The 25288-nt window shown below is 42.0% G+C and overlaps 1 protein-coding gene across 1 annotated transcript; it reads left to right on the forward strand.

The window, feature by feature from the left end:
* The first annotated feature begins 15618 nt into the window (after positions 1 to 15618).
* LOC124663326 (probable lipid phosphate phosphatase 4) lies at positions 15619 to 20460 on the forward strand. The gene is made up of 10 exons (XM_047201048.1): positions 15619 to 15675; positions 15760 to 15829; positions 16730 to 16981; positions 17064 to 17151; positions 17227 to 17336; positions 17447 to 17540; positions 17680 to 17868; positions 18678 to 18777; positions 19590 to 19806; positions 20041 to 20460. The coding sequence occupies exons 3-10, from the start codon at positions 16748 to 16750 to the stop codon at positions 20458 to 20460; spliced, it is 1452 nt and encodes a 483-aa protein (XP_047057004.1). The 5' UTR covers positions 15619 to 15675; positions 15760 to 15829; positions 16730 to 16747.
* Positions 20461 to 25288: the final 4828 nt, after the last annotated feature.

Raw genomic sequence — 25288 nt, forward strand, 5'->3', positions numbered from 1 at the left:
GAAGTTTAGTTTAAGGGGTAGAGACTGTAATATCCCAGGATTTGGGGTTACAAAAATAGAGGAACCAGATGTGTGCATTGCATTCATGCATAGAAAATCCGGGGAATTTTCGCGCTTTAAAGTAAAACAGTCACAATAACTGAAATTTCACTTGACCTTGATGGAATTGAAGTAGATCATCAAGTCCAGTGCTATAAACCTCAATGTGACCTTCTCTAAAACTTTGTTTTGGGTATAGATGATTTGATCTAAGGGATTAGATCAAATGGAACTAAAACCAACACAATAACATATTAATCAAGGATCAACTACTTGATCCTCTAAAAGATCATAATAGGGTATTCCTTGCACCAACACCTTGATTCATATGTAACTACAAATCAAAGAACAAGAAACAAATGAGAAACCATTCTTGACTTATCTTTTCCATGTCTTTAACAAATAAATATTCCTACCATGAACCTCATGGTATTTCTTGAACTAAAACTTTTTAATTTAACACCAACACAAGCTTATCATTAAACCCTAGAGATGGGAGATGTCTATACCCATCCAAGAGATAAGAAACAAACTCTAAATTATTAACACTTAAAAGTTGAGCAACTACCTTGAGGTACAATTGAATTCACTTTAAAACTTATTACCAAATATGGTGAAACACAAGGACCTAAATACATAAAAGCCACACATTCTGATTTTAATCATAACTTATGAAATATGTGTAATATCACAAAACTAAATCCGTTTACATTACGAATTATAGTTTTAACTATTTGAATAAAATAAAATATGAGTATTTTGAAACTCATATGATCATGCCTTGGTGAAATCAACAATCACCATTCAAAATTGGGGTACAATCCTTGTCTTTGACATTTTGATCCCAATTACAATATAATACAATCACATATGATATAGTGACTCACCCACAAGCATAAAATCATTCACAAGATATTTAGTAACAAAAGCCACTTGGCTATCCAAAAATAAATCACATGAGAGGATAATACCAATGCCACATAGGATGAAAATATCTACATAGCTTGCATCCTAAGCTATGCCACCTCATGCTTAAAGGATTGCTATGGATGAGAGCATGACAACCAAGCACCTTACTCATCAAATCAAAACAAGAGTCACCCACCTATGTGTCATGATACTAGAGCTTGCTCAAGCCTATAAAAGGGAGCCTCACACTTCATCCATTTCATCATCTTGCACCATGATGCAAGAAAACCAACATATTGAGCCATTCCATAAAATAGTTAGGATCAAGATGAAGCAGCTAGGAGGTGGAGGCATGCCACAAGATGCAGGTTTATCGAATTCTGAAGAACAAGCTACAGAAGATAACAAGGTAGAATTCTTAGGAAGACCACATAATTAGATAATCACATCATCATTCCTTGAGTAGAACCCTAGATTATAATCCAAGTCCTTGGGGAGTGAGAGGGTAATTGGTATAACCATATCCAATTATTTCTAGTAATACCTTAGGAAGCTAAACCTTTGATCATTATAAATTGAGTAATGATCATAAACCCTAAGAACTTGAAGTAGAAGACATTAAGAATAATTAGATCATGTCTAATACATGATCATGCTTTGGAGATATGTAAGGACAAGCTTAAACCTTAATATGATAAGCACATACCATCACATAAAATCATAGGGAGATCCCTAGTAAGCAAACCTAGACTTATATTTCCAACTAAATTGTGAATTACTTGATGATCACAAGTAAAGTCCTAAAATACATCTCAATCTTAGTTTGTGCATCACTTGGGTGATAACAACTAAAACCTAAGCCACAATTAAGTTCCAAACCATGTGCCATTAGGTAAATATAATTAGAACCCTAGAATTGTCCACTAGTTATATCTTATGCTTCAATTATTGAACATAAGAAACAACTAGTACTAAATTTTATAATTAAAACCATATGTGTAGTGATCAACCATTTATCTTTGTAACCAAGATCAACCATAATGGAAACAATACCTACTTAGATACTTTCAAAGATAATGATAGTATTAACCTTAATAAGTGGGTTATCATAGAAACTATAAAACCCTAATACATTGGTGCTCACATAAAATCATGTGCAAGTGACCAATTCCTCAAATAGAAACCAAGCCCTAAGAACAATCTCTGAAATACTTTGAGTTGAAAGTATCAACTCTAATCATTCCAAATAAAATTGATCCACAAGAAAAAGGAAATTAAAATAGTGCATAAAATGATGCTTAATCAAAATTTACAATAAAGCTCACTTATATTAAATGATTATTCAAGAATAATTCAGAAATACAATGGTCCTATATTTAGTCCTAATGAAGTTCATATTATAAAATACCTACAGGGTATAAAATAATTTAAGTTGAATTTAAAACAAAATGCAAAATGGAAAAGGAAAACAAGAAATAAAAATAGGAAGGAAAAGAGAAAAGGACCTTATCTGGCCGTGTAGCCCACCAAGCAGCCCATCAACATCAGCCCAGCACAGCCCATCGCGGCCCACGTACCCCTTCGTGTGGATAAACACGAGGAGACATCGTCGTCTTCGTCTCCGTCTCTGGACGCGCGGGAGCTCGCCACCGAGCCGACAACAGCCACGTCCCGCGATCGCTACCGCCGAAGTTGACTGCCAGCACACACCAGAGAGGCTATAAAATGCGCGGAAGCCCTCCATTTCTTATTCCTCTGCTCAATTTCTTCCCAGACGGAAACCGTAGCTCGCCCGGCCACCACTTATCGCCGACGACTGGAGCCTCCCCGACCACCGCCGTGGCTACCATCATATTCAGCATCCTTAACATGCCCAACCCACGCGAGGAATCGAGCTGGAAGGCCCCAGAGCGTCTCCAACAAGCTCATCTCTCCGACGGCCGGCAACACCAAATCCGGCGATGCAAGCCTCCATCGACCTCGTCGTCAAGCCTGGCGTGACCCTGGTGAGCTCTTGAGCCTCCTAGTGTGCTCGCCGAGCTCAATTACATACCGTAGCATGCTCCTCGTCGATCGACCGTGTCCACCGCCGCAGACCATCGCCGCCGGCCACCCTCCGGTGACCATTCGGAGGGGGCTCCGCCACTACTTGGTTCGCCACGTCGCGCTGGTTCCAGCGAGAATAGCCGCACGTCCGGGGGCACACGGGATCGACGGCGCCGTGATCGACTACCGCCGGCCACCATGCTCCTGGCCACGGTGGCAGCTGACGTGGACCACTGGCCCACTAGTTAGTGGGTAGGGGTAGCTGATGCATGTAGCTGACACGTCCGTTGGGAACCCCAAGAGGAAGGTGTGATGCGCACAGCGGCAAGTTTCCCTCAGTAAGAAACCAAGGTTTAATCGAACCAGTAGGAGTCAAGAAGCACGTTGAAGGTTGATGGCGGCGGGATGTAGTGCGGCGCAACACCGAGATTCCGGCGCCAACGTGGAACCCGCACAACACAACCAAAGTACTTTGCCCCAACGAAACAGATGAGGTTGTCAATCTCACCGGCTTGCTGTAACAAAGGATTAACCGTATTGTGTGGAAGATGATTGTTTGCAAGAAAACGAGTAAAACAAGTATTGCAGCAGATTGTATGCGATGTAAAGAATAGGACCGGGGTCCACAGTTCACTAGAGGTGTCTCTCCCATAAGATAAAAGCATGTTGGGTGAACAAATTACAGTCGGGCAATTGAAAAATAGAGAGGGCATAACAATGCACATACATGTCATGATAAATATAGTGAGATTTAATTGGGCATTACGACAAAGTACATAGACCGCTATCCAGTATGCATCTATGCCTAAAAAGTCCACCTTCAGAGTTATCGTCCGAACCCCTTCCGGTATTAAGTTGCAAAACAACGGACAATTGCATTAAGTATGGTGCGTAATGTAATCAATAACTACATCCTCGGACATAGCATCAATGTTTTATCCCTAGTGGCAACGAGCACATCCATAACCTTAGGGGTTTACATCACTCCCAAGATTCACGGATACATGAACCCACTATCGAGCATAAATACTCCCTCTTAGAGTTAATAGCGAAAACTTGGCCAGAGCCTCTACTAATAACGGAGAGCATGCAAGATCTTAAACAACACATAGGTAATAACTTGATAATTAACATAACATAGTATTCTCTATCCATCGGATCCCGACAAACACAACATATAGAATTACAGATAGATGATCTTGATCATGTTAGGCAGCTCACAAGATCCAACAATGAAGCACAATGAGGAGAAGACAACCATCTAGCTACTGCTATGGACCCATAGTCCAGGGTGAACTACTCACTCATCACTCCGGAGGCGACCATGGCGGTGAAGAGTCCTCCGGGAGATGAATCCCCTCTCCGGCAGGGTGCGGGAGGAGATCTCCGGAATCCCCGAGATGGGATTGGCGGCGGCGGCGTCTCGGTGAGGTTTTCCGTATCGTGGCTCTCGATGCGGGGGTTTCGCGACGGAGGCTATTTGTAGGCGGAAGGGCAGGTAAGAGGCGGCACGAGGGGCCCACACCATAGGTCGGCGCGGCCGGGGCACGGGCCGCGCCGCCTGGTGTGTCGCCACCTCGTGGCCCCACTACGACTCTCCTTCGGTCTTCGGAAGCTTCGTGGCAAAATAGGACCACTGGGCGTTGATTTCGTCCAATTCCGAGAATATTTCGTTACTAGGATTTCGAAACCAAAAACGACAGAAAACGACAAGCTGGCTCTTCGGCATCTTGTTAATAGGTTAGTTCCGGAAAATGCACGAATATGACATAAAGTGTGCATAAAACATGTAGATATCATCAATAATGTGGCATGGAACATAAGAAATTATCGATACGTTGGAGACGTATCGGCATCCCCAAGCTTAGTTACGCTCGTCCCGAGCGGGTAAAACGATAACAAAGATAATTTCTGAAGTGACATGCCATCATAACCTTGATCATACTATTTGTAAACATATGTAATGAATGCAGCGATCAAAACAATGGTAATGACATGAGTAAACAAGTGAATCATAAAGCAAAGACTTTTCATGAATAGTACTTCAAGACAAGCATCAATAAGTCTTGCATAAGAGTTAACTCATAAAGCAATAAATCAAAGTAAAGGTATTGAAGCAACACAAAAGAAGATTAAGTTTCAGCGGTTGCTTTCAACTTATAACATGTATATCTCATGGATAATTGTCAACATAGAGTAATATAACAAGTGCAATATGCAAGTATGTAGGAATCAATGCACAGTTCACACAAGTGTTTGCTTCTTGAGGTGGAGAGAGATAGGTGAGCCGACTCAACATAAAAGTAAAAAGAATGGTCCTTCAAAGAGGAAAGCATCGATTGCTATATTTGTGCTAGAGCTTTTATTTTGAAAACATGAAATAATTTTGTCAACGGTAGTAATAAAGCATATGAGTTATGTAAATTATATCCTACAAGTTGCAAGCCTCATGCATAGTATACTAATAGTGCCCGCACCTTGTCCTAATTAGCTTGGACTACCGGATCATCGCAATACACATGTTTTAACCAAGTGCCACAATGGGGTACCTCCATGCCGCTCTGTACAAAGGTCTAAGGAGAAAGCTCGCATTTTGGATTTCTCGCTTTTGATTATTCTCAACTTAGACATCCATACCGGGACAACATGGACAACAGATAATGGACTCCTCTTTAATGCATAAGCATGTGGCAACAATTAGTGTTCTCATATGAGATTGAGGATATATGTCCAAAACTGAAACTTCCACCATGAATCATGGCTTTAGTTAGCGGCCCAATGTTCTTCTCTAACAATATGCATGCTCCAACCATTAAAGTGGTAGATCTCTCTTACTTCAGACAAGACGGACATGTATAGCAACTCACATGATATTCAACAAAGAATAGTTGATGGCGTCCCCAGAAACATGGTTATCGCACAACAAGCAACTTAATAAGAGATAAAGTGCATAAGTACATATTCAATACCACAATAGTTTTTAAGCTATTTGTCCCATGAGCTATATATTGCAAAGGTGAATGATGGAATTTTAAAGGTAGCACTCAAGCAATTTACTTTGGAATGGCGGAGAAATACCATGTAGTAGGTAGGTATGGTGGACACAAATGGCATAGTGGTTGGCTCAAGGATTTTGGATGCATGAGAAGTATTCCCTCTCGATACAAGGTTTAGTCTAGCAAGGTTATTTGAAACAAACACAAGGATGAACGGTGCAGCAAAACTCACATAAAAGACATATTGTAAACATTATAAGACTCTACACCGTCTTCCTTGTTGTTCAAAACTCAATACTAGAAATTATCTAGACTTTAGAGAGACCAAATATGCAAACCAAATTTAGCAAGCTCTAGGTGTTTCTTCATTAATGGGTGCAAAGTATATGATGCAAGAGATTAAACATGAGCACAACAATTGCCAAGTATCAAATTATTCAAGACATTTTAGAATTACTACATGTAGCATTTCCCGATTCCAACCATATAACAATTTAACGAAGAAGAAACTTCGCCATGAATACTATGAGTAAAGCCTAAGGACATACTTGTCCATATGCTACAGCGGAGCGTGTCTCTCTCCCATACAGTGAATGCTAGGATCCATTTTATTCAAATAAAAAACAAAAACAAACCGACGCTCCAAGCAAAGCACATAAGATGTGACGGAATAAAAATATAGTTTCAGGGGAGGAACTCGATAATGTTGTCGATGAAGAAGGGGATGCCTTGGGCATCCCCAAGCTTAGACAGCTTGAGTCTTCTTAGAATATGCAGGGGTGAACCACCGGGGCATCCCCAAGCTTAGAGCTTTCACTCTCCTTGATCATATTGTATCATACTCCTCTCTTGATCCTTGAAAACTTCCTCCACACCAAACTCGAAACAACTCATTAGAGGGTTAGTGCACAATAAAAATTAACATGTTCAGAGGTGAGATAATCATTCTTAACACTTCTGGACATTGCATAAAGCTACTGGACATTAATGGATCAAAGAAATTCATCCAACATAGCAAAAGAGGCAATGTGAAATAAAAGGCAGAATCTGTCAAAAGCAGAACAGTCCGTAAAGATGGATTTTATTGAGGCACCAGACTTGCTCAAATGAAAATGCCCAAATTGAATGAAAGTTGCGTACATATCTGAGGATCACTCACGTAAATTGGCTTAATTTTCTGAGTTACCTACGGATAATTAGACCCAGATTCGTGACGAGCAAAGAAATCTGTTTCTGCGCAGTAATCCAAATCTAGTATTCACTTTACTATCAAAGACTTTACTTGGCACAACAAAACACAAAACTAAGATAAGGAGAGGTTACTACAGTAGTAAACAACTTCCAAGACTCAAATATAAAACAAAAATATTGTAGTAAAAACATGGGTTGTCTCCCATAAGCGCTTTTCTTTAACGCCTTTCAGCTAGGCGCAGAAAGTGTATATCAAGTAACATCAAGAGACGAAGCATCAACATCATAATTTGTTCTAATAATAGAATCATAAGGTAACTTCATTCTCTTTCTAGGGAAGTGTTCCATACCTTTCTTGAGAGGAAATTGATATTTAATATTACCTTCCTTTATATCAATAGTAGCACCAACAGTTCGAAGAAAAGGTCTTCCCAATATAATGGGGCAAGAGGCATTGCATTCAATATCCAAGACAACAAAATCAACGGGGACAAGGTTATTGTTAACCATAATATGAACATTATCAACTCTCCCCAAAGGTTTCTTTTTAGCATTATCAGCGAGATTAACATCCGAGATAACAGTTTTTCAATGGTGGCAAGTCAAGCATATCATAGACTTTCTTAGGCATAACGAAATACTTGCACCAAGATCACATAAAGCATTACAATCAAAATCATTGACCCTCATTTTAATGATGGGCTCCCAACCATCTTCTAGCTTTCTAGGAATAGAAGTTTCAAGTTTTAGTTTCTCTTCTCTAGCTTTTATGAGAGCATTTGTAATATGTTTTGTGAAAGCCAAGTTTACAGCGCTAGCATTGGGACTCTTAGCAAGTTTTTGTAAGAACTTTATAACTTCAGAGATGTGGCAATCATCAAAATCTAAATCATTACAATCTAAAGCAATGGGATTATCATCCCCAAGGTTCGAAAAAATTTCAGCAGTTTTATCACAGGCAGTTTCAGCAGTTTTAGCAATTTCAGGCAGTTTTGCGCGCTTTGCACTAGGAGTAGAAACATTGCCAACACCAATTATTTTATCATTGATAGTAGGAGGTGCAACAACATGTGAATCATTAGCATTGCTAGTGGTGGTAATAGTCCAAACTTTAGCTACATTTTTCTCTTTAGCTAGTTTTTCATTTTCTTCTCTATCCCACCTAGCACGCAATTCAGCCATTAATCTTATATTCTCATTAATTCTAACTTGGATGGCATTTGCTGTAGTAACAATTTTATTTTCAATATCCCTATTAGGCATAACTTTCGATTTCAAAAGATCAACATCGGAGGCAAGACTATCAACCTTAGAAGCGAGAATATCAATTTTATTGAGCTTTTCCTCAACAGATTTGTTAAAGGCAGTTTGTGTACTAATAAATTCTTTAAGCATAGCTTCAAGTCCAGGGGTGTATTCCTATTATTGTTGTAAGAATTCCCATAATAATTAGCATAACCGTTACCATTATTATAAGGATATGGCCTATAGTTATTACTAGAATTGTTCCGATAAGCATTGTTGTTGAAATTATTATTTTTAATGAAGTTTACATCAACATGTTCTTCTTGGGCAACCAATGAAGCTAACGGAACATTATTAGGATCAACATTAGTCCTATCATTCACAAGCATAGACATAATAGCATCAACCTTATCATTCAAGGAAGAGGATTCTTCAACGGAATTTACCTTCTTACCTTGTGGAGCTCTTTCCGTGTGCCATTCGGAGTAATTAACCATCATATTATCAAGAAGCTTTGTTGCTTCACCAAGAGTGATGGACATAAAGGTACCTCCAGCAGCTGAATCCAATAAATTCCGCGAAGAAAAATTTAGTCCTGCATAGAAGGTTTGGATGATCATCCAAGTAGTCGAGTCCATGGGTTGGGCAATTTTTAACCAAAGATTTCATTCTTTCCCAAGCTTGAGCAACATGTTCATTATCCAATTGTTTAAAATTCATTATGCTACTTCTCAAAGATATAATTTTAGCAGGGGGATAATATCTACCAATAAAAGCATCCTTGCATTTAGTCCAGGAATCAATACTATTCTTAGGCAGAGATAGCAACCAATCTTTAGCTCTTCCTCTTAATGAGAAAGGAAACAATTTCAATTTAATAATATCACCATCTACATCTTTATACTTTTGTATTTCACACAATTCAACAAAATTATTGAGATGGGCAGCAGCATCATCAGAACTAACACCAGAAAATTGCTCTCGCATAACAAGATTCAGTAAAGCAGGTTTAATTTCAAAGAATTCTCGCTTGTAGTAGCGAGTGGAGCAATAGGTGTGCATAGGAAATCATTATTATTTGTGGTTGTGAAGTCACACAACTTAGTATTTTCAGGGGTGGCCATTTTAGCAGTAGTAAATAAAGCAAACTAGATAAAGTAAATGCAAGTAAACTAATTTTTTTTGTATTTTTGATATAGCAAACAAGATAGTAAATAAAGTAAAGCTAGCAACTAATTTTTTTGTGTTTTGATATAATGCAGCAAACAAAGTAGTAAATAAAATAAAGCAAAACAAAAACAAAGTAAAGAGATTGGGAAGTGGAGACTCCCCTTGCAGCGTGTCTTGATCTCCCCGGCAACGAGCGCCAGAAATTTGCTTGATGCGTGTAGGCGACACGTCCGTTGGGAACCCCAAGAGGAAGGTGTGATGCGCACAGCGGCAAGTTTCCCTCAGTAAGAAACCAAGGTTTAATCGAACCAGTAGGAGTCAAGAAGCACGTTGAAGGTTGATGGCGGCGGGATGTAGTGCGGCGCAACACCAGAGATTTCGGCGCCAACGTGGAACCTGCACAACACAACCAAAGTACTTTGCCCCAACGAAACAGTGAGGTTGTCAATCTCACCGGCTTGCTGTAACAAAGGATTAACCGTATTGTGTGGAAGATGATTGTTTGCAAGAAAACAGTAAAACAAGTATTGCAGCAGATTGTATGCGATGTAAAGAATAGGACCGGGGTCCACAGTTCACTAGAGGTGTCTCTCCCATAAGATAAAAGCATGTTGGGTGAACAAATTACGGTCGGGCAATTGACAAATAGAGAGGGCATAACAATGCACATACATGTCATGATAAATATAGTGAGATTTAATTGGGCATTACGACAAAGTACATAGACCGCTATCCAGCATGCATCTATGCCTAAAAAGTCCACCTTCGAGGTTATCGTCCGAACCCCTTCCGAGTATTAAGTTGCAAAACAACGAGACAATTGCATTAAGTATGGTGCGTAATGTAATCAATAACTACATCCTCGGACATAGCATCAATGTTTTATCCCTAGTGGCAACGAGCACATCCATAACCTTAGGGGTTTACTGTTACTCCCAGATTCACGGAGACATGAACCCACTATCGAGCATAAATACTCCCTCTTGGAGTTAATAGCGAAAACTTGGCCGAGCCTCTACTAATAACGGAGAGCATGCAAGATCTTAAACAACACATAGGTAATAACTTGATAATTAACATAACATAGTATTCTCTATCCATCGGATCGCGACAAACACAACATATAGAATTACAGATAGATGATCTTGATCATGTTAGGCAGCTCACAAGATCCAACAATGAAGCACAATGAGGAGAAGACAACCATCTAGCTACTGCTATGGACCCATAGTCCAGGGGTGAACTATTCACTCATCACTCCGAAGGCGACCATGGCGGTGAAGAGTCCTCCGGGAGATGAATCCCCTCTCCGGCAGGGTGCCGGAGGAGATCTCCAGAATCCCCGAGATGGGATTGGCGGCGGCGGCGTCTCGATAGGTTTTCCGTATCGTGGCTCTCGGTGCTGGGGGTTTCGCGACGGAGGCTATTTGTAGGCGGAAGGGCGAGGTAAAGAGGCGGCACGAGGGGCCCACACCATAGGTCGGCGCGGCCGGGGCACGGGCCGCGCCGCCCGGTGTGTCGCCACCTCGTGGCCCCACTTCGACTCTCCTTCGATCTTCCGGAAGCTTCGTGGCAAAATAGGACCACTGGGCTTTGATTTCGTCCAATTCCGAGAATATTTCGTTACTAGGATTTCGAAACCAAAAACAGCAGAAACAGACAATCGGCTCTTCGGCATCTTGTTAATAGGTTAGTTCCAGAAAATGCACGAATATGACATAAAGTGTGCATAAAACATGTAGATATCATCAATAATGTGGCATGGAACATAAGAAATTATCTATACGTTGGAGACGTATCAGTAGCTTAGTCCCGGGTGCATCTAGTAGTTTTTAGTTTTAATTCAAAATTCAGCAATTACTAAAACTTTGCAAATATTTAGAAAATTCATATTAACTCAGAAAAACACAAAGGAGATATTAAAATGTTCCTAAAATGAAATCTATCCAATAAAAATGTAAAATGAAATTTTTATTTTTAATAAAATGTAATTATTTAAAACTTGTTAATTAAGTCTTTTCTTTTAATTCCAAATTCAACTAAAATTCAAAAATTAGGAAAAAGTTCTAAAATAAATAAAAACCAGTAAGTAAATAAGGAAAACCTTAAAACTAATTTTCCTTTACTAATAACTTATTAAATCCTTATTAAAAGGATTTAAAACCTAATTAATAATTGTTTTAATTAATAATTCTTTAAAAATAATAAAATGCCAAATCCAATATTATTTTTATTTCAAAGTTATTAATAACTTAAAACTTATAATCAGTTTATTAATTTAAGAACTGCATATTAAATATGAAACCCTAGTTCCATGATACATAAACTTGTAGTTTCATAATTTCATGTGAAACCCTAAAACCCTAAATTCATTAGGAACCCTAGCTCCATTATTACATGTAAACCCTAAGTTGCTTCTAAACCTAAACCCTAGGTTAGAACATGTAATCATGATACTTTGATTTCATTCATAGATCCATAGTAGCAACTAAACACTTGCCATGTCTTCATAAAATAATAGAGACCTATCACTAATAAAAATTGGTATTCCATGTGTTTATGCTAATAAAACTTAGATGATCAAATAGGACCAACCCTAGTTCCTATCCTCTGAGACACCAACCTTAATTATCCATGCTTAGCATCACACCATTGTGATGAACACCACTAGCAACTATGCCCAATGTTTTACCTTACATGCTTATACTCCACTAAAACCCTACTAGTGTTAGATAATTATGAATCATCCTATTTAGGAACCACCCATTCCTTACTTAGTAAATCCAATAGCAAACCCTAGACAACCTCAACTTTAATTTAAATATTTCTTAGTACTTAAGAAGTATGTTCTTCAAAAGTTATTCTTTTGAAGAAAATAAAGAATAATCATCAACCTTACCTAATAGGACCCATAAATCCTAGCTAGCTATCACCAGCAAGATGGACCAACCTTGATAGCAACCATGTATAATTAATTGCTTAGGATGCCTAGGCTTAACTCAACCTTACAAGCCCTAGGTGTTGATGAATCCAACGTTGTTGTGATCCATTTAATCTTTACTCCAGAAACTAGTTGAAACCATAGTAAACCATCGAACTCCACAACCCTAATTATCATACTTATTCTTTATTAAAGTATATGTTCTTCAAAAGTTATTCTTTTGAAGTATATGATAAGCAAGCATTAACCATGCCATACAGTACCAAAACCAACAACTGTCTATTACATGCTATGATTATACCAAACCTCTTTGTTGTGTGCCATTAATTTTATTGTTGTGATGTATTGCATTACTTGCTTATTCTACCACTTAAGCAACCTTAATAAGAACCTTGTTTGTGAGTCACTCTAAAAGTGCAACACACCCTAAATCAATCATAACAACTCACTAATCCTAAATCATCGGGGTTAGGTCACGCTTAGAACGATTGAATCTCATACTTATGCATTATTGTATCCTTGCCAATCTTTTAAACATCGTCCTTACTGGACGATGATGCTATTTCAGAATTTGGAGTTATTGCGTATCGAAGACCTTGTCTGCATAATCTGGCGGTCAAGAAAGGCAAGTTCATCGCTTGCTCATGTCAATTTGAGTATTTTTACCAAATTACTTGCAAAGTACTATACTTATCACTCTTGCATGAAAAGCAAAAATGCTAATTTCATAACTATGAATATGACTATGTGGTGGGCAATGGAAACCATGGTATGAGTATGGTGGAGGTTCCATTGCAAGGGTTTATATCCATCTAGGATTAAACAACAAATGTCGTCCAGTGATTCTTGTGCCGTAAGACTCGTGTTAACCATAAGATCTGGAGTGGGACGGAGTAGTCAAGTGTGTTCTTTCCTCTCGTTCATCAACGGATGCGCTTACCGTAGACACTTGATCCAGTTAAGGACAAGCGGTGGGTGGGGATCCCATTCTAATTCCCCACGGTAATGCGGTCTATGATGGGTTGCAACCACCAGCGAAGGAATTCAGGGAGAGTCCTGAATTGTCGTCGAGGTCGGAAGGTAACCATAGGGGTACGCTCACTGGCGAGGACCCGGGGTCGGAGTTGCAACAAAGGGTGGGTGTGCGAGGTCGCGGGAGAATGCATTATTGACTAGGACCTTATACCGGGCCTCACACCACGGAAGTGTGGACGGGTCGCCCCCGGTTGGCACCAAGGTTAAAATCTCTTATTGGTAAAGCAACACACCTCTGCAGAGTGTAATGAATCGTGACCTGTCACTCCCTATTCCGGGTTATGGAACTGCGAACACTGCCGGAAAGGAACTCCATGAAGTTCTAGTAAACCGGTGAAGGCTGACGGACATAGTTCTTCTATATAAAAGCAATCTTTTGAAGAAATGGTTATGAAAACCTACATTGGTATTAGACTTTCTGGTCTAATGATGTAGCTAGTGCATTAAACACCTCTTTCCTATAATGAACTTGTTGAGTACGCTCGTACTCATCCCACCCTTAAATCCCCTGCTTAGATATGGAGGCATCGAAGGAGGATCTACAGTACAACTCGACGACCGTGGAGTCAACAACTACTTCAATGGACAGGAACCTGCCGGAAGAGTCATATATCACATTCACCATGGAGAAAACCTAGATTAGCAATAGAATGGAACTAGCTCCCTAATCCTAGCTCCTATTTAGCTAGAATCTAATCATAGCTTCTTTAGCTAGTCAAATACTCTATAAACAGAGTTCGTGATAAGATTAGATTACGAGTCGTTCTTCTGGAATTTATTTGCAGTTTTACCTCATTGTAAAGTAGGAGGCCGTGTGGATCTTTTGTAAAGAGTCAGAGTTGTAATTCTATAGACATGCCATGGACCCGCATATGTTTCTGTTGTACCACTCTGAGCGATATAATACTAGTGGAACGGTGTTTCATTGGTGTTATATCAGACTTGCATACTACACCATGCAGTGGTATGCCGGGTCACCACAGACGGCGTCACAGTCATCGTCTTGACGCTCATCCTCTTCTGGGCCTGCCCGTTCCATGCCGTCGCACATGCTCGTACCCCCTACCACGTGCCTGAACGCGAGGTGAAGGAGTCTGCGGTGTTGACGAGGAGGCCCTCCCTCGCGCGACATCGTGATGGCGAGCCACGACGATCGGCATCCGCAGGCAGTAGCCTGAACCATTTGAAGCCGAAGCCGAAGCTAAAGCTAGAGGAGGAGGTTGATGATGACAGGTCAAAGATGGCCGCGTAGCTCCACAAGCAGAGGCTCCTCGCCAACAGCGGCCACCCTGCCGACATGTCGTGCTACAACGTGGTGTGGATGGAGTCGCTGAGCGACCACAAGGCATGGGAGGGCACCATCGTGGATGTCATCGCGGCGTCTATCCGCGAATCTGGCAAGCCCCTAGTCGAGTTCACGAGCGACAATGATGTCGCTGGACCTAGTTGCACCATGAAGAACGAGCCCGCCGACCTGCGTGGGAAGAAAGACTTCACCGACGACGACGATACCACTACTTCGAGCACTACTACCGTGGTAGCCACCGTGCTTGCCAGTAGATTTTAGTTTAAGGTTAGATCTTTCAAAATCATCTAAAATATAACAAATTTAACTTTTTTTTATTGTACTTCTGTTTTTTAATATTTGTGTGGGCCAGAGGTGACACCACGCGGCGGCTTTTCCATGCGATGGATCCGGCGCGTTTGGGGACCTGCCTAGCGCATACTCGATCGCTGTTGAGTGATCTCCCTCGCCTGTAGCACGTACGATGCGGATCTGTAGACGGACGCCGAACCGAACTATATCTGGCAGGAGCGCCGAGTTCCAACTGCCGCCAGCCGGCACCTCCCAAATTTCGCTCTCTTTCTTCGGTGCCTGCCGCTTGGCGGTCTCCTCCTCCTCCTCCTCCCATCCGCTTCTCGGCTTGTCGTTGGTCGAATTCGCCAACCGAAACTGGGAGATGGCTAGACAACGACGAATTCCCAGTGCCTCTTTCCCCTGCACGCTTGCACGGACGGGTTATTTCCTCCGCCGCACTGCCTGATTGATGTCAAAGGCTACAAGAAGAGGAAATCGAACCCTGGAAAAGATAGGGATCCAAGGTTATATACCCCATCCCTACATTTTGCATAACTGCATATGCCTACTTGTGAATGGCGGTTGCTCACCTTCTTATCTTCTCACAGCCGTTCCGAGGGGAGCCGAGAACGAAAATCAGGCAAAACGGTATTGTTTTTCTGAGAAGCTTGGCTGAAGGTTTGATCTTGTCCCAGATCTGATGTCTATGTGCTGACTAATATCGCAATATGGACGCCGCGTCCTTGGTGGCTGGGTGTGGCAAATCATCGAGCACCATGTGCGCACTTCAATTGTGCCGCCAATAGATGCCTCGCCCTAGTGCCCAATTGCACTACCAGGGGTTGCCAATAACACGAAGCAGTTGCTTAGACCCGGGCTATGTTTCCTTTTCGGAAAAAAACGATGCAGTTGCTTTTCCTCCTTGATTCTTGCAACTTTACTGCATCCCATGCTTCCATTATGTTACACTTTTACTGTTTATGCGAAAGGAATGTAATGTCTCGTGATTACCACATGATCATACTAGTTTGCTTCTTTACTTATAAGTGGTATATAGTCTCGAGGACCTCCATTTCCATTAGTACCTTTGGTAGTTTGGTTGTGTGGTGATTATGACAGACTTTTCTAGTTTGCCTCATCATATTTGGTTATGTTTCTGTTAAACATCCAGCAATCAGCATCATCAGTTCATTATCTTTTCTTTACACTCACGTGATTGTTCTAGGAACACTATGTCTCTGTTGAACATATATACTTCTATGGCCTAGGAAGCATTTGTTGTGATCTATATAGCAAAAAGAATCAGTCCACCTAGCAGTATTCTTAGTCGAACTGCGTCATTATTTTGACAAATAGTCAATTTGCATAACGTTGCTGATGCTAATGAAACCAGGTTCCTTGGTTGCTAGTCTACAACATAGAAACAGGTGCAAGTATTCCCTTAGCTATCTCTTGGTACAAATTCAACGTTCTTGAAAACTGGTGATTGAAAAACTAAATTGTTTGTTTGACAAATACGGATACTTTGCTATAATTTATTTAGTGGATTCCTAAACTTATTCGGTTGAGGATTGGCAGATCAGAACTCGGGAAGCTATGCCATCTCCTTCAGCACCTATTCGTGTTGGTGTTCCGCCACCCTATGTAACATCTCACGGAGCTAGAGTTGCAAGGCTACATATGTATGACTGGATTGTACTGGTTCTTCTAGCTGTGGTGGACGGAGTACTAAATAAGATAGAACCATTCCATCGATTTGTTGGGTCAGACATGATGACAGATCTCAGATATCCCATGAAAGACAACACAGTGCCATTTTGGGCGGTGCCGGTATATATTGTCAACTCTTAGTTCTGCCTGTTTATTTTCATGAACTTAAGTACATTTTTATTATATTATTGTGCTTATGCAGATATACGGTATCATTGGACCTATGCTTATCATGACCGTAATATACTTCTGGAGGAGGAATGTGTATGATCTGCATCATTCTATACTAGGTATCTCCATATGCTTGCTTGCAGGTTTATGCTATTCCTATACAGTTAATGATGACATCTAGTTTGCTCTAGCAGGTCTTCTATTTTCAATGGCTATAACTGCGGTTTTAACTGATGCAATTAAGGATGGTGTTGGTCGACCACGTCCAGATTTCTTTTGGCGCTGTTTTCCTGATGGAGTACCTGTAATGTGCTCACCTTCAGTTGGATACTTCACACATTTTGTTTTGATGGAGCCCTTTGCATGACTTCATCTGACCTGTCTGTGAATCTTATAGCTTTATTTAATGCTTAGGCCTATGACAACTTCACTACGGGCGTCCTATGCCATGGTAAAGCCAGTGATATGAAAGAAGGTCACAAGAGTTTTCCAAGTGGTCATACTTCTTGTAAGTTAAAGCATATCTGTCAGTTCCCTTTTACCTCAGTGATACACAAATTCATGATGCTAGCGGCCAGTTAGACGCAGGAGCTTTTACATGTTATCAGTTCTTGAGGTGGAAGACTCACAAGTTTTCTGTTTCTCAGTGTCTTTTGCTGGCCTGGGGTTCTTGTCATGGTACCTGGCTGGTAAAATCAAAGTTTTTGATCGAAGAGGCCATGTTGCAAAGCTCTGCATTCCTCTACTCCCTCTGCTTTCTGCAGCCTTAGTGGCTGTTTCTCGAGTAGACGACTATCGGCATCATTGGCAAGATGTTTGTACTGGTGGAATTTTAGGTAGGTCAGACATGATTATCTATTAAATATTACTGCCTCTGCCCCATATTAGTTGTCACTGATTTCGTACAATTGTGTCCTAAATCAGCTACAACTAATATGGAACAGAGGGAGTACGTCCACAAAAAAATACAAATATAAGTTAGAAGTGTTATACACGTAATTCTTGATAGGCTAACGTACGCATTAATCAAAACTCTGCAGGACTGGTGGTTGCTTCTTTGTGCTACCTGCACTTTTTCCCACTACCATGTGACGAAAGTGGTATGCTTCATACTTCTTTTAGAGTAACTCAAAAGGCCCCGGAACATTTGCCATTTTAGTGCTTAGAAACCTGTGACGGCAACTGAAAAATGCTTTGCAATAGTGAAAATTGGCATCGAGTTCTTTACTTGCAAGCATGGCAACCACATAAGCTCATTTTGTACAAAATCATCTTAGATATATTTTCATTATGTATGCTATACTATTCTAGGGTTATCATGCACCATTGATGAGATGGTAGCATCTACGAAGAAAACTAGCACGCGGAACACCGTCCCTAGTGCTCAAAGAGTATCTTATCTTTTGTTGCCGCAGTTGACACCTATTGCCCTTCACACCAAGTAATTTGTATTAATCATGTGCTATTCACATGGTGAGAAATACTGTGGGAGAACAAATTGAAAATATTAGGCAGTTATCAACACGGAGTTTAATATAGCAGAGCTATCTAATCTACCGTAATTTTGCTCTGGTCAAAAGCTAAGACTGTCGTCTTATTTTATCTTTTTCAAGACTATTGATGATTTTATATTGTTCGATGGCAGGCCTATGGCCTCATGCATACATCCGGCATGTTCATAACCTGGAAGGTGGACACACAAGTGTAACCCACAGCGATGGATCACCAAAACTCGGCGCTGAACGGTTTGTTTGAAGGTCCTGATGTATTGGAGAACCCCAGGCACTAGATTCCTAGGAAGCTGGTTGGAGGAATGGAGATAGCAATGACGGAACCGTTGCTAAATACCTGACACGTGTTCAGTAGATTAGATAGCTCTGCTAGAGCTAGCTCTGCTATATTAAACTCCGTGTTGATAAGACTAGCCCCAATGGGAGTATCATAAGTAATATCATGCATGCCATGTTGGCAAAAATCTGATGTGTCACATCAATTAATGAGGTGAGAGATAAGAGTAGTATCATAATATGATACCGTATCATGACACATAAATCTAGAAAACTTCATGACAAATACATCATGTACACACATTTGCATTGAGATTTTACAAAACATTAAATATGACATACATATGATACCATATTATGATACTATGCATTGGGGAGGTGGTATCACAAACTAGTATCATGTACATGATACTAGTGTATGATACTTCGCATTGTGACTAGTCTAACTCCAATAGTATGTGTTAGGATTTATTTATTCGATAAATAAGAGGTTAATCCTCACTTGTAATTAGCGATGCGGTTGCTCTTTGGCAACCGACGCTGCGCCTCCATGTCCCCTGCGAACGGACGCATCTCTCCGTTCGCGTCCCTTGGCATTGTATAAGTATCAAGATCATCGATGGAATAGAATACTTGTGGATTCATTTGCTCAATCCCCGATTCTCTCTAAACACGTTATCAGCACGTCTCTACCGAGAGCAAACAGCCGAAAGTCCGGCGATCGCCGGAGAAGGACCAAGAACAACAAAAAGGTGAGAAAATGCCTGCAGGAGTTCCTCCTGCGTCTTCTTCGTCAGGAAAGTCGCCGGAGCCGCCTCGTCGCGCGCCGCCGCCATGGTGCTGGTGGACTTCGCCGCCACAACCGCCATATGCAGCGCCTTCGACACCTCGGTGGCCGTCGCCAGGTCTTCCGCCGGAACGAGCGCCACCGCTACGGCTTCCGCTGGTACGGAGGTCGCCGCCATGGCCCTCGTCGTGGTCGCAGAGGTGGTGATGGCGCAGGGCCATCAAACGCCCAAGCCGTCCCACCCGCCCCACTGGTGATACCGGAGGCACAGCCGCCGCCGGCGTGGATCCTCGCCGGACCAGCAGGGCCCAACCTCTTCGCCGACGAGCAGATGGAACCGGAGAACGACGACATGGACGTCGACGACCCGGCCCTCGCCGCTCCGCCTCCGCCCCTGCTTTGCCCAGTGCACGGCTGGGCCTGCCCCACCACAGCAGGGGATCCACGTTGAGGAGGAGGCCGAACCTGAGGTGCCCGAGGCGTCGTCGCGTGCTGCGTCGCCGGACCTGCTGTCTCCAACTCCGGCGCACGAACTCGCGACCGCCGAGCCCGCCCAGTCGAGGCTCGATCCGCCTCTCCACGCGCCGGCAGCCGCGCGGGACGCCGTCCTCGACAACGACGCGGGAGGCTCCGCCGCTGCTGCACCGTCTCCGCCACGCCGTCTCCGCTTCATCGTGCCTCGCGCCGTGCTCCAGGCGAGCCGCGCCAGCCGACGGTCGGGGGAGTTGAGCCCGGTGAGGCTCGGCCTCTCCAACGGCCACTCCAATGGCGTGGCACCCGGGACGCACCTCCCAGGAGGGTCCTCGTCCGAGGAGGAGGACGGCGCACCACCGGCTGCGACCGCTCGCCGTTGAACACGGCGGCTAGGGCGAGTGGAGTTGGTGGCGGCGCTGGCTGCTGCCGCCGGGGGAGAACGACAGGGGGCGGTTGCTGTCGAGGACGGAACCGTCGCCCCCCCACCCTTATCCGCTCGCCTGTTGGTGTGGGGCTGGGCCGAACGGCCGCCCAGTCTGACGGGCCACGGCCCATGATCATTCGGCCGGCCTGAAAAAAAAAAAGCAGAAACGAAAAATGGTGGCCAGAACCACCGTATTGGGCTGAAAATTTGGCCCGATATGTTAGAACTTTTCGTTTTATCTTTTCTGTTTAGCTTTTTTAGCTGTTCAGTTTTTGTATATATGTGTTTGTTAGTATTTTCTAGCAATGACTATGTATTGTACGCACATTTTAATGTCAACATATGATGGTTTGCAATTTCATAATTGCCCTATGTTGACTATGCTTGATAAGATAATATGACAATTTTCACATTTGCACGCAACTTATGGATGAATAACTTTATTCGCAAACTGTGAGGTCTACGCCATCATGTGGCGACTACCTTCAATGTGTTTTAAGAACACAAGGTTGCACCATAAGAGTTAGGTCTACACTACTTTGTAGTGACTACCTACTTGTGTTTTAAGCAAACGTGGAAGTACACATGTATCCGAGGTCTACACTACAAGGTAGTGACTACCTCCATGTGTCCTACAAATATGATCTACACCATTTTATGGTGATTATCTATTTGTAGAAAGTCATATGATGGGTCGTGTAGGCTTTTCCTAGACCTTTATATGAATCAAGCATGATATTTACACACAATTAATTTACTTGTTGGTAAACTAATGGGCATGATATTTTTCATGCAGGGTATGGATCACATATCCAAGAAAGAATTTGCTGAGCTTGCCTTTGATGGCAGAAACTATCCGACACTGGGCCATGGATGTCAAGATTAACTTGGCGGCCAGGAATCTGATCAGCACTATAACCACACCTGCTCAAGGAGCTCCTGCTATACCAGAACCGGCAAAGTATGCTTCTTTGCACTTCATTCGGCACCACCTTGATCCTGCTCTGAAAGATGAGTATATGATGGAGGAAAACCCTCTATCTCTGTGGGACTCCTTAAAGGAGCGCTATGATCAACAGAGATCGGTGATGTTGCCTGAAGCGCAAAGACAATGGGCACTTATCCGTTTTCAGGATTTTAAGTCCGTTGCTGCATACAACTCCTCCGTGCATCAAATCAACTCTAAGTTGAGATTCTGCAACGATGCGATTTCGGATGACGATCTCATTGAGAAGACGCTCTCCACTTTTCATCCTAATATGAGGTTAATTGCTGAACAGCATCGTAACCAAAAGTATAAGAAGCATTCTGAATTGATATATGCACTCCTTCAGGCAGAAAAGCACAATGAAATTCTCGATAAGAATAATATTTCCCGTCCAACGGGAACATTGCCGCTGCCTGAAGCACATTTCAATTCTTACAATGCTCAGAACTCCCGTGGTTCAAGAAAGAACCATAGGAGATCTAAAGGAAAGTGGAAGCGTAATGAGAACCAGAATAGCAGTGGAGTCCGAAGGAGCAATAATCATTTCAAGAGAAATGACAAGAGTAACAATTCTACCAATTGTTACCGATGTGGTTGTAACACCCATATTGCCAGCAAGTGTAAGACTTCTAGGCATTTGGTGTCGCTGTATCAACAATCCATCAAGGGCAAGAAACCTCAAGGACACCGAGTACTGAAGCTCACTTCACCGGCCCGATGATCGAGAGTTCCCAAAGTGTTCCTCCGAACGATGTTCGGGAGAACGTGGAGAACCGAGGATCATGCTCAGCAAAAGGAAGGACCTACACTTGATGTCAACGACATGCTAGTGGATTTCACTTCTACTAGTGACATATATGGAGACCAACTTTAATCTCCACATAACGTCATAAGTATTGTGTGATGATGTCCTTAAATATATTGTGTGTAAAATATGTCATAAGACATATGGTATTGTAATAATTATGTTGTGGAACATAATGTATTGTAATATGTGTGCAGACATACATAATATGTATGTGTATTCTATATGAGATTGGATAAAATAATGATTTTATTCTCTTTACTCTATAGAAATCTTCTGAAAGATCCAATGGAGGAGGAATTTTGTTTAGCGGACAGTGGTGCCTCTAACACTATTTTAAGGGAAGTTAAATACTTCCAAACTCTGAAAAAGAGTAAGGGGAGTGTCATGACAATAGGTGGTCGCGACACCGTCATTGTTGGCTCTGGTCAGGCCACATTCACACTCCCAAATGGTACGAGACTTATGATCCAGGAAGCATTATTGTATCCGGATTCAACTCGTACATTGCTGAGTTTTAAGGATATCCGGAGTAATGGCTACCACATCGAAACTCATGAAGAGGATGAGGTTGAAAGCCTACTCATAACTCAGAAAAAGGGTTCCGAAAGGAAGACCCTTGAGAAACTTCCTACTCTATCTTCTGGATTGTATTACACATACATAAAGCCAGAGCCACATTTGGCGTATAAAATAATTTTCCAAAATCTTGACAAGTTCAAGATATGGCATGATCGCCTGGGTCATCCTGGTGTGGGGATGATGAGGAAAATTATTGATGGTTCTACTGGACACAATGTAACGGCTGGTAATTTCCCAAAATCCTCGGATTTTGTATGCACTGCATGTGCAACTGGAAAATTAATCACTAGACCTTCATACCTGAAGGTAAAAAGTGAGTCACTGAATTTTCTTGAACGCATTCAAGGAGATATATGTGGTCCAATCCAACCGTTATCGGGACCATTCAGATATTTTATGGTGCTCATTGATGCATCTACAAGATGGTCTAGTGCGTGTCTCATATCGACAAGGAACCATGCTTTTGCAAAGCTGATCACTCAGATCATAAAACTGAGAGCTAACCATCCTGAACACAGGATAAAATCCATCGAGAATGGATAATGCTGCTGAATTTAGTTCACGAGCATTCAATGATTACTTGCCTAGCTTTAGGCATAAGCGTGGAGCATTACTGTACCATATGTACACACACAAAATGGTCTCGCGGAATCACTTATCAAGAGGATAAAGTTGATAGCAAGACCACTCCTACAGAATTGTAATCTCCCAACTTCATGTTGGGGTCATGCGGTGTTACATGCCGCGGAATTGATACAAATTCGACCAACTGCATATCATACGGCCTCCCCGTTGCAGTTAGTACGTGGTAATCAACCAAGTATTTCCCACCTTCGAAGATTCGGTTGTGCTGTGTACGTACCGATATCACCACCTCAGCGTACATCGATGGGTCCACATAGAAAGATGGGTATCTATGTGGGGTACAATTCTCCGTCGATTATAAAGTACTCGGAGCCCCTAACGGGGGATCTCTTTACAGCCGGTACGCTGATTGTATCTTCGATGAGGATAATTTCCCGGCATTAGGGGGAGAACAGAACCACAATGCATGCCGGGAGATAGATTGGAATGTTGAAGGCATCCAATCTATGGATCCACGTACTAATGAATCTGAACTAGAAGTTCGGAGGGTCATCAATTTGCAAAATATTGCGAATAATCTGCCAGATGCATTTACTGATTATAAAGGTGTCACTAAATCCTATGTTCCCGCTATGAATGTCCCAGAGAGAGTTGAGATACCTAAGACCACTCAACCGCCCAAGAGGGGGAGAAATCTGGACAAAAAGGACAAGGCTTCTAAGAAGCGTCCGCGGGACATAAGGACCCCTCAAACAGCAAATGTAGGTCAACCACGAGTTGACGTTCAACCTAGTGTTGAAGAAAGACACCTGAAGGATGTTCATCATCCAGGGCCCAGCACAAGTGCGCACACAAATATTGGTGCTGGGATATCGGAACACCTCAATTCTGTCGTTGAGGGAAATCACGATGAATCTGGAGGTATTGAAGAGATTTCCATAAACTATGTTGAAACAGGAGAATCATTCAACAGAAAGTCTACAAATGTCGACATATTTTTCTCCTCAAAAATTGCAAATGACCTGGCATTGGACCATGAACCTAAGACCATGGCAGAGTGTATGAAACGCTCGGACTGGTCCAAATGGATGGCTGCAATTGAGGATGAATTGCGCTCGCTTACCAAGAGAGGGGTATTTACTGCAGTAATACCTACTCCGCATCACGTTTCCCCCGTTGGGGCGAAATGGGTTTTTGTTCGAAAGAGGAACGAAAACAATGAGGTGGTGAGATATAAAGCGAGGCTTGTAGCACAAGGTTTTACACAGAAACCTGGCATCGATTACGATGAAACATATTCTCCTGTGATGAGTGGAATCACGTTCCGATATTTGTATATCCAATTGATGGATGTGGTGACCGCATATTTATATGGGTCCCTGGATACGGATATCTACATGAAAGTTCCCGAGGGAATGAAGATTCTGAATCTGAAGGCTGACCGCAAAATGTATTGCGTAAAGCTACGGAAGTCGTTATATGGCTTGAAACAGTCGGGCAGAATGTGGTACAACTGACTAAGCGAGTTTCTTTTGGAAAAAAAGGATACTTGAAGGACGATGATTTCCCATGTGTATTCATCAGGAACCGACTGACGGATTTTGTATAATATATATGTATGTGGATGATTTGAATATCATTGGTACTACACAAGAGATACATGGGGCTAGCAATCATCTAAAGACGTAATTTGAGATGAAAGATTTGGGTAAAACCAAGTTTTGTCTCGGTTTGCAAATTGAACATATTTCTTCTGAAATATTGGTTCATCAGTCTGCTTATATCCAAAAGATATTGGAGAAATTCAATATGGATAAAACATAC

This window comes from Lolium rigidum, chromosome 6 (genome assembly GCF_022539505.1).
Source record: "Lolium rigidum isolate FL_2022 chromosome 6, APGP_CSIRO_Lrig_0.1, whole genome shotgun sequence".
Taxonomy (NCBI): Eukaryota; Viridiplantae; Streptophyta; class Magnoliopsida; order Poales; family Poaceae; genus Lolium; species Lolium rigidum.

Coding starts and splice junctions, on each gene's coding strand:
- LOC124663326 (XM_047201048.1), top strand. CDS start 16,748: ATGCCATCTCCTTCAGCACCTATTCGTGTTGGTGTTCCGCCACCCTAT. Junction 16,982..17,063: donor TGCCATTTTGGGCGGTGCCG/GTATATATTGTC, acceptor GTGCTTATGCAG/ATATACGGTATCATTGGACC. Junction 17,337..17,446: donor GTTTTCCTGATGGAGTACCT/GTAATGTGCTCA, acceptor TTTAATGCTTAG/GCCTATGACAACTTCACTAC.